Source organism: Euprymna scolopes, chromosome 10, assembly GCF_053919585.1.
Source record: "Euprymna scolopes isolate OS-2025 chromosome 10, ASM5391958v1, whole genome shotgun sequence".
NCBI lineage: Eukaryota > Metazoa > Mollusca > Cephalopoda > Sepiida > Sepiolidae > Euprymna > Euprymna scolopes.
Genome location: NC_136491.1, coordinates 56,300,152 through 56,311,235, shown reverse-complemented (window position 1 = coordinate 56,311,235; position 11,084 = coordinate 56,300,152). Strand labels below are relative to the sequence as shown.

The window sequence follows — 11,084 nt, the reverse complement described above, 5'->3', positions numbered from 1 at the left end:
TGTAAATGCAGTATTCAAACCGAAAGTATTCAACTAGTATACTTCTTTTTATGTTTTAAAAATAACTGTAATGCTTTCAGATGAGGCTTGATAATTTTCGTAATCACTAAAATTAAGCGAGAGGATGAATTGGCGGAATTCTCATGAAATAAGAACAACTACGATGATGAGGATAACAGACATTAAAAAAGAATGAATGCAAACATATGTGGTTTTAGAAATATGTTATTGTAAACTGTGCAGAGCTACATTTTGAGCATATCTGCTTAAATAAAAGAAAAAAAACCTTCGTTTCTTTTTCTCTCTTAATTTTCCTCTTTACCCTGCTCTAACTGTGTCGATCGGTTCTACAAATCCCAAAACTTCATTATGAAATGTCTCCTTAAAAACACAAATAAGCCTAGAATCCCATCTTCCAACGTAGACCCACTACCATGATTTCTTCTCCAACATCAGGGGTCCACGTTTCAACCTTCCAGAGGTTGAAACCCAATTGCAGGCGACTAAACCGGATCTATTATTCGTAAGCGAAACTGGCGTTGGATTGATCATCTCCCTTGATAATTTCGCAATTAAAGCATACTCTAACTTAACATCCAAATCTGACCTCAAGATCGCCATGGACATGGAATATGTGCCTACATTAAAGCTGGCCTCCCATGTGGTAGGACATCTCCAGATAAGACCCTCCTTTACCTTATATGTGCTTCCGGGTTGTACTTGCTTACACCACTGCATTTGTATTTGCCCTCTATCGCCCCCACGACAGCTGAGTACTATCTTTAAAAGCATATATGATAAAACTGACCACATCCTATCTGCTCATTTTTCAGCTCACCTTCACATCTGTGATGACTTCAATGTTCACAATGTGAAATGGTTGGCCCACTTAAACAAGATGGATGATGAGAGGAGTTTCTCTAATGATTTATCCATTGCTTATGACCTCACTCAGATTGTTCACGAACCTACCCATGTGCCCGATACTAACTGTCAGTATGCAAGCCTTCAAGATCTTTTTTTCACAACTTTCCTGAGCTATGGTCATCTTCCGTTCTCTTTCCTCTGGGATCCTCCGATCACTCGGTTGTATCAGTTAAGATAAAAACGAAAAGTAATAAGTCCCCAGGCGTACGTCTCTATGGTACAACATATCGATACTCTATGGCTTACTGGGATAGCTTCCGTTCATTTATATATGATCTACCTCTACGTTCCCTGTTTAAAAAAGAATATGTCCTCTATAGTATCAAACCTGACAGAATGGAAAATTATAGGTATAGACCGTTTCATACCTTCGACAAAATCCAGCAAAAGCCTAACATCCAGCTATGGTTCTCCCCAGAATGTGCCGCAGCCATTGCACACGGAAACCATATTTTCCATAGCTACCCACGTAATAGATGTACTGAGACTAAATCCGTTTTCAGGGCTGCCAGCAACCACTGTAAAAGATTAATAAAAATGCAAGACCGTTGTATGCTCGGTCCGTCAAATCCAAAGTAGCCGAGCACCGCTTGTTCCAACCAGTTTTAGCAAATAGCAAACAGGATCCTGAACAGAAGCGTGCGACCCATGTAGATTATGCCTTCTTGAAGAATTTGATATCCTATATTTTTAAGAACCCCAACCATCTGTTAAACTGTAGGGGAAAAATAGCGAACAATTGTGTACACAGGAAAAACTTTACTCTAGGAAAGCGATACAAAATAATTTTTTAAATTAACAATAACAATAGAACATAATTATATAAAATAAACATGCATATACATAAATTATCATATATATATATATATATATATATATATATATATATATATAAACTAATATAATAAAAACACATTTAACTACGCCTTGGTTTAAAATAGATATCTAGGCTTCCCGCTAAAAAAGCACACACAATGGAAGGGTTGAACCCACGGTAAACTGTGCCTTTATCCTGTAAGTGTCTGCCCTTTGGCTGATTAGGAATAGATCGGTGAAAACTAGAAAGCTGATTGGCTAACTACAACGCAATATACTCTTCGCATAAGCCTGACGAATCCTAGCTGGATGAAACACGGAATATTCCGTGTAGCTTTATTGCCATATATATTTTTATAACTTACTACCTAGTTCTTCGTATGTATTGAGCAGTGTTAAAGTAAACACGCATAAATAATACTTTCGTATATTAATTTATGTCATTAAATGAAGTAGTTATATATATATATATATGTATATTTATATATATATATGTATATTTATATATATATATATGTATATATATATATATATAACAACAATGGGTAAACTATTTTTAGCTTCAGTACCGAATAATTTCAAGTGGTTGATGAAGCATGACAACAGTTAGACTCTACACTGTCTCAAAGAGTATGCAAAGACGTACTTTACATAAATAATAAGTCATCGACAGGTATGGATAAGAATACCAGTTCGAACATTTACAAATAATAGTTTCTTTTTTTAACGAAAGTTTACTTTAGTACCAAATAATACTCACATCTAAGTTGGCTTGATATGCAATAACATATCCCGTTTTTCACACCCCGACTACTCTATAGCTTGAAAACATTTTAAAGCATTTTTACGAAATTACTTGATAATAATTCTTACATTTAAGATTTAAATATTTTCATAAGTTTATTCCCTCAAAAATATTAAAATTGGTTAAATTAAGTATATATATATTAGTTGAAGTACATGTTAATTAACAGACCATTACTAATGAAAATGTGTTTGAGATTATACGTCTGTTTATCTATTTAAAATTCATACAAAGTAATCAGAATATAGTAACTATTGCTAAATCTTGTTTAACGTATTTCGTTCAAATTTCATGTAATAGAAATATTTCCTTTGATATTGAAGTTTCAGCCCTCACTCTAACAATTTTTAAATGGTTTAAAGAAATTAACATTTAATGAAGTCTTTTTAATTGGAGTCTAATAGTAATGCTTGAAATTTTATGTAGCATCGTAAATATTTGAATTGTTGTATAACAAGCGTGTCTTTTACAACGTGTGTACAAAAATTAGCTCTACTTTTTCTTGCATGCAATGTTTATTTGTTTTATCATTGGTTATAATAACCACTTTTATTACTTTTTCTGCTGTACAATGTTGCCACAAAAGGCGTTCGAAATATGCTGTGTTAAACAAATAAATGACAAAATATTTTGTCGATAGAGACAAATTTTATTTGACAACGAACATGTTGCAGGCGGTAGAAAGAATGATGGAGGGTAATGGCGAGTGCAGACGAATTCGTAGCGTGCGTCTATGACTTCGATAATTGGCCGCCTCACTGACCCCAAACCATTTATTTTTAAATACGATTGAATAAGTCTAGATTTATTTGGCATCTCGTCTTCGTCACAGGTCAGAATCTTGGTGTTGTATTCTAGACCGACCGTTGTAGATGGACCTCCAGTTGTAATGAGCGCAATATAGAATTAGAAATTAAAGCTCATTGTTTCGGAAGAGAAGCTGTTAGCACAGGCAGGTAGTTTATTCATAAAAAGATATGCTATAACAAAATTAGAGAGACAGGTCAAACATGAGAGTAATCGTTGACATAGTGTTGTGCATTGCGTCGTCATAGACCGATTCTTGGAACGCCATTGTGTGGGAAGATTGATACGAGTAAGCAGATTTCGTTTCGGCGTCAACGAGAGAGTAGACTGGAAAAACAGCCTCTTTCTGATTTCGAGAAGATGGATCGGGAGAATTCTCGTGCGAGCGAAGCGATATAAATAAATGTTCGGCTAAAACTATAGCAAAATAAAAACTCCCACTCTTATTCTTATGATGAGAAAGGATGACGCGACTCTATCCGTGGAAAGCCATGGTGAATGAATTAAATTCAAGAGTCCAGAAAGAAATGAAACCGGCTTATGTTGCTATGCTGTGAGAGAGCTTTTTTGCGAAATAACGACAGGACATGAACCACTCGAGGACACGATCAAGGGACATGAAAGGTACGTTATGTTTAATTTTGGATCCCTTAAATGGTTGATGGTACGTAAATGGTTTCATTGACGCAAAGATACATGAATCGCTTCTTTCTGCTTGCTCGATTGCAGGAATCTGGCATCGTCCGGGAGTTTTGTTACTGTAATTCTCATCCTTATGCTGGTTCTGTTATTTATCTTCGTTGCTGGCAATTTTCTACGAGAATGTTCCTACATTTTGTTACTCTCTTTTTTTCATCCCTCAAAGTCACATGACTTTATGGACAAACCAGAAAGCAAGCAAATAAAACAAACTAATTATAACAAAACATCCGTCATCTTTGTAATAATTAAAATAGGCATTTAAAAAGTTTGTAAGGTTCGAGAGAAAAAAGTCAGTTAATCTTTGGCGGAAACGAACAACACTGAGATTACAAAATGATGCGCAAAAGAACCACCGTCATTCGAACCCAAATCCATCCAGTACAAAAGAAAAGAGGGGAAGGGAAGAAAGATATGCACATCGTGGTACTAGGACTTCTTTTTGCGAGCGGGGCGGGTTGCCCTCCTTATTTTGTGATGAGGACGACGACGAAGAAGAAGAAGAAGAAGAAGAAGAAGGAGGAGGAGGAGGAGGAGGAGGAAGAGAAGAAGAAGAAGAAAAAGAAAAAAAGGAGAGTTGAGAAATCAAGAGAAAACTGCTTTACGCAATCGGAGTTATTTTTTGTACGCGTTATACGAAGGACGGATTTTTTTATTCGCCGAGTTAAAACATTAACATACGTCAAGCTGTTCCGGTGGTTATCATGCCGCAAATACAACTAAGCAGCGACATGGTGAAGACATTCACTGGCAATGGAGAGGTAGTAGCATGGTTAAAAAAAGATAAGGTTGGTCGCAAAACTCCAAAAGACAGACTATGTGGACGGGCTGTTGTACGTAGAGGGAGACGCATTGACTCCCTACTGAGAAATGAGCGAGATTGACCAACTGGACGCCGAGCGTATAGAGACTCGATTAAAGGAGGGAGTGACGGATGGTACCTTCACAGCCTACAGGAATTTAACCATGGTTAAATGGGTTGGCGAGGAGATGGACGTGTATCAAAACAATATCAGACTATTGGTTGCATCAATTCACAACATGGCCGGTCAATTGACGCGCTTACCATAACGATGGTTCAATGCCATAAAGAAGGATGTGAGACCTAAGCCACTGATCGGTGCAGTGCATGTCGCAAAGCTGGACGCGGCTTAGATCATGTCCATTCACAGGAGTAGTGGATATCCAGGAGTGCGACACACCGCATATTTCGCCCGGAGTGTTTGCCCTGCAACAACAAAAGCAGCAGTTAGATTTGCAATACGAACGTGCGTTGAATGCTTATCTATATATCCAGCGTCAGTTCACTGGAAGAAAGGAAAGTTAAAGGTGAGAAGTGATTGGCCACTGTTGGGAATAGACATTACACACTACGGGGTTTACCATTTCCTAACTATGCCTGATTGTGGGACGTCGCGGTTTTAAGTGTGGAGGCAATTAGCACGGTAGAACTCGGCAACTATAATTCGCGAGCTGGAAGTGGTCTTTTTTTAACGTGACTCACCTCTGAACTACTGACAGATAATGACACAGATTTCCACAGCAAAGAATTCAAGACGTTTGCAGATGAATGGAACGTAATCTTAAGATTTCGCTGTGCATATGCCCCAGCCGGGAACGGCATAGCAGAGCGATGTCATCGCATTTTGAAACGGATCGCGGCTTGAATGAACTGCTCAATATCAGAAGCGATCTACTGGTACAACGTCACGCAAAAAGACGACGTAAATATACGTAGTAAGTCTTAGGAATTTAATGTTTAATAGTTCAGGGTTAAAGTAAAGAAATTGAAAATTACGGTTAAGATATTTTGAAATAATTGATAAAATCGAAAAGCTTGGGTAAAGTGAAGGAAAAAGTACAGATTATTAATTCCATCTAATACCCAAGAAGTTAAAATTAAAATTTACAGTGTAAAGTTAAAAATAAAGTTTAAGCTAAGTCTAATATTACAATGTTCCTAACACTTGAAAATCAACAGTTAAAACGCTACACACACACACACACACACAAACACCCCCCCCCACACACACACACACACATATATATATATGTGTATATATATATATATATGGTGTACTACAAAAGTGAGTCCATTCTCACATTTCAGCAGCTATTTAAGTATATCTCTGAATGGGACAACACTGACAAAATGACACTTTGACAAAAATAAATATGTAATAATAGTTTAAAAAAGCATTACCTGCAAGACATAAACATGTTGTAATTTAAATAGCTTGAAAATGTTATATGTATACCATTAATAAGCGACCAATTTTTAAGTGCAACAAAATGTCAATAACATAAAATGAATGAGATCTTTAGATTCACTTTAAATTACATTTTATATTTTACTTTGTACTGATTATGAAACTATGCTTTTAAAATTGATGAATTTTAAATTAAGTCTTTTACTTTAATTTTTAAAAGATTATTTTTTAAAATCTTTAACAATTGTGTTTTAGAGAAATGTTTTGATAACATATAGTAATAATCTATTTCAGATTATTTTCAGATAACAGTAAGTAGTATTCAAAATAAATATCGAAATATTATTTGACTTATTTTCTCTATTGTATTTCATTTTTTTGAAATCTGTTTCTCTTTTCCCATTTATTTATATGACATCTGGAATTTCATTATAGTCTTCACACATAAGTCGCCTTTTCCATATATTTATGCTCGGTGTACAATATAATATAATGGCATTACATGCTCATATATTAAAATAAACATAGCCCTATGCTTTCTATCTCTATGTATAAATGTGAAAACTATATAGACTGTTTGAAAATGTTATTTATTTTTAACCTATAATAATGCCAAAAGTTCTTAAGAAAGAGAATTTGACTACTCTCTGTTAACAATTTAATAAGAAATGTCTGTGTATATTGTTGGTCGAAGTATCGGCAACAGATTAAAACAAATAGAGTATAGAGGTGACTAGCGTGTACTAATCAGCATATATCTGAACTCACATTTAATTTTAACACCTGTGTACAAAAAACAAAACGTTAGCAAAGAAAGAATGGTTGCATCAACATTTCCAAAGATTATGTGAAAAGAGACTTGAAAGCGTTGTTCTATTCCATACAGAGAAAGACGAAAGAGGACAAACAAGGAATTTTTATGTAACACATTTTAACCAGAATTACTTTCACTCAAAGAATGGAGAGTTGGACAACCTTTAATTGTTTTGCACTGTTATATTAGAAATGCCAAATACGAATATGTAGATTGGAAAAGTCATTTTTCAAGTTGTATCCATAATTAAGCGAGATTAACAATGAATAAAATGCAGTTTAAAATAATAAATGTCAAATGTCCATGTAGAAAATATGAATATATATATATATATATATATATATATATATATATATATATATATATATATATATATACATGATTTTTAGAAGTGAGATTACAAGAACGCAACCAATATATGAAAAAGTTTGAGAAAATGCTGATGAGAAAACAATATATTTTTGAACTGTACAGGGACTATATTCCATGTAGAAAATGTTAGTAGCCACTTTCTATATTTGTGGAATAAAGATTCTCTAAGTAGTTATATATCTTGACTTGGGTTTGATGAGTGTGACTTGTTCGAACATGTTTTCCCACACATATACACACCCACACGTACGCACGCACATACGCACACACACGCGCACGCATATACACAGCCTCATACGCACACTCACATTAACGCACACACACGCTAACATACACACACATACGCACACATACGCGCACAAGTACGCACACGTGTGAAACGTCACTTCCTTTAGAGTGAAAGCCAGACATGCGCAGTCAGAATACTGACCCCAGTATAAAAGTCAACAAAACCTGTCAACTTTTTCCTGCTACTGTAATGTGGGGCAAGCGCAAGCACATTTAATACGCTTTCCCTCTCCATGAACTGGATGCACTTACTCTCGCTATCTCCCCTTCGCTTTGGCCCATCGACACAGACATGTGCACGACTTTCTACTGAGTTTAACCCTTTCTTTCTACAGCCGGCTTGCCACTTCGCATTTCTATATTCCTTCCACGCGCGTAGTCGTCAACGGCTGAATGAACACGTGTACACGAAGACCACCATTTCTCAATAGAAAATAAACGACATGTTTATTTTATTCCAGCATTTGAGTTCTGTGTTTTGTTCATTCAATTCGTTTCATTATTTTTTTCTTGTAGCGAGTTAGGGTATTTTATATCCTGGTCCGCAACATGAAATGGTGACCCCTTTATTTAAAAAATGAAATGAATGAGTGAACGAAACAAGCAGTGTAAGCTAAACCCTTCCACACAAATTCACGGCACGCACGAAAAACAATTTTTTCTCTAACAAAAAAAAACAAACTTGTCGACCACGAGGGGGAAAATTTCAAACCGAGCACACGACATTGAAATATAAACATTTCAACACAAATACAAAAAAACAAAACAAAATGGAACTTCAACAGACGGACTCCAACGAAACCATGGCAATTAATATTTCACCCTTCAACCCGACAAATACAAAAACATGGTTCATCCAACTACAAACTATATTTGACGCTAAACGGGTAACGTCACAACGAGCACGTTACTGTAATCTAGTGGAAAATCTGCCGTTGAAGGTGGTTGTGGAAGTCACGGATTTCCTCGAAAATGTACCGGAGGAAAGACTGTACGACACGTTGAAACAAGCAATCCTGCAACGAACCGGTGTTTCTAACGAAGCCATGCTTCGTAACTTGTTCACACAAGTGGAGTTCAGAGACCGTACGCCTTCTCAACTACTTCGTCACATGAAAGCCTTGCTGGGAGACAACAAAATGTCGGACAGCATTATGAAGAGTCTATGGTTGGGTAAATTACCCCCAACTACCAAACAAATCCTCGCCCCGATGTCGGAGGAGACGGCACCAGAAAAGCTCGCCGACATAGCCGACAGAATTCACGAAAGTTCCCGGAGCCGACAAGTATACGCCCACCAACGGCAACCTGACCGAAAATAAGACGAGGAATTAGTAGAATTAAATTCGGCGGTTGAGAAGCTTTCGAAGCAGCTAGCCGAGGCACTTCAAACTCGTCAATATTCTCACAGAAACCACGACGATACGCGGCGAAATCCCAGGCGAAGAAGTTCAATCAGGAACCGATCCACGTCACGACAAAGACAAGATGTGTGTTTCTACCACAGAAGATTCGGCGTCGACGCGAGAAGATGCACTAAACCCTGCGTGTTCAAAAAACGAACCTTCCAGCCAGTAACGACGACGACTTTAGCTGGAGCACACAGAAAAGGTCATCTATTTTATATCCGAGATAAAATTAACGGATATAACTTTTTAATAGACACCGGAGCGGAAATCAGCGTCATACCGACACCGCATGGCCATCCAGCAGGGACCCAATTTTTCAATTTACAAGCCGCCAACAGTACAAAAATAACCACTTTTGGCGAAAGAACCTTAACTTTGAACCTTGGAATGTGGAGGAATTTTTTATAGAATTTCACCATAGCCAGCGTGACTACTCCAATTTTGGGGGCGGACTTTTTAGCCCATTTCAACCTGTCTGTCGACATGACTCATCACACATTGACAGACAACGAAACAAAGATTTCAGTGAGAGGAACTACCTCGAAATTTTTAACCACCGGAATCAGCACTGCCTTACCCGAAGATTTACACGTCCGCCGGTTACTCCAAAAATTTCCTCAACTTTCCCAGCCGTTTAAAAACAAGGACCCCATCAAACACAGCGCTAAGCACTATATTAAGACAAGAGGACCGCCCGTCTATTCAACCCCCAGACGTTTGAAACCGGATAAATACAAATTGGCAAAATCCGAGTTTCAAAACCTACTACACATGGGAATAATACGGCCCTCGAAAAGTGCTTGGTCATCACCATCCACATAATGCAGAAAGCTGACAACACCACATGGCGACCGTGCGGAAATTTTAGACGTTTAAACGCAAAAAACTGTCCCCGATAGATATCCTATTCCCCATATCCACGACTTCGCCAATGGACTCCAAGGCGCCACAGTTTTCTCCAAACTGGACCTCGTTAAGGCATATTTTCAAATTCCAGTCGCGGAAGAAGACATTCACAAAACTGCACTGACCACACCATTTGGCCTTTAAGAGTTCCTAAGGATGCCTTTCGGGTTGAGAAACGCCTGTCAAACTTTCCAACGTTTAATTGACGAAGTTTTCAGAGGTCTGCCGTTCATATTCGCTTATGTGGACGACGTTTTAATCGCCAGCAGAAACCTTGAAGAACGCCGGCTACACCTGGAACAAACCTTTGAAAGACTGTCACACCGATAAATGTGTTTTGGCCACCAGGAAGTTCAATTTCTCGGTCATTTAATTTACAAGGATGGAATCTCCCCTTTGCCTGAAAAAGTAACTGCTATTTCGAATTTCCCTCTACCGACATCTGTCAGACAAGTACGCCGTTTTGTAGGCATAATAAACTATTACCGACGTTTTTTGCCTAACTGCCCCACGTTACTCGCACCTTTAACGGACTTGTTAAAAAACCGAATTAAAACCCAACAGTCAGTTTTGGAAGGACCTGCACTACATGCCTTCGAACAATCGAAAACTGTTTTTGCAAACTTCACCAAACTTACATATATCCAAGATAGCGATACAACGGAGCTTACGCTTACGACGGACGCATCGGAAATAGCAGTAGGAGCTGTCATTCACCAAATTTCTGACAACAAAATGACCCCTATTTCATTCTTCTCTGGCAAGTTAAACAAAGCGCAGACAAAATATAGCACTTTCTCGAGAGAGTTACTTGCAATTTACCTTGCTATTAAGCACTTTAAACATCTCCTCGAAGGCAGAAAATTTTCCATTTATACAGACCATAAACCTCTAACATTTGCTCTACACACACATGTCAACAAATATTGTCCACGTTAAATTCGACACCTGGACTTTATATCCCAATATTCTACCGATATACGGTACGTAAAAGGACAAGAAAACGTTGTAGCTGACGCTTTATCTCGCGC

At 37.5% G+C, this 11,084-nt stretch overlaps 1 protein-coding gene across 1 annotated transcript; it reads left to right on the top strand.

Annotated features, from left to right (window-relative positions):
- Positions 1-8,541: 8,541 nt before the first annotated feature.
- Positions 8,542-9,060, top strand: LOC145286459 (uncharacterized). Its single transcript, XM_080135368.1, has one exon. It carries the CDS (start codon positions 8,542-8,544, stop codon positions 9,058-9,060), a length of 519 nt encoding a protein of 172 aa, XP_079991494.1.
- The last annotated feature ends 2,024 nt before the right edge of the window (positions 9,061-11,084 follow it).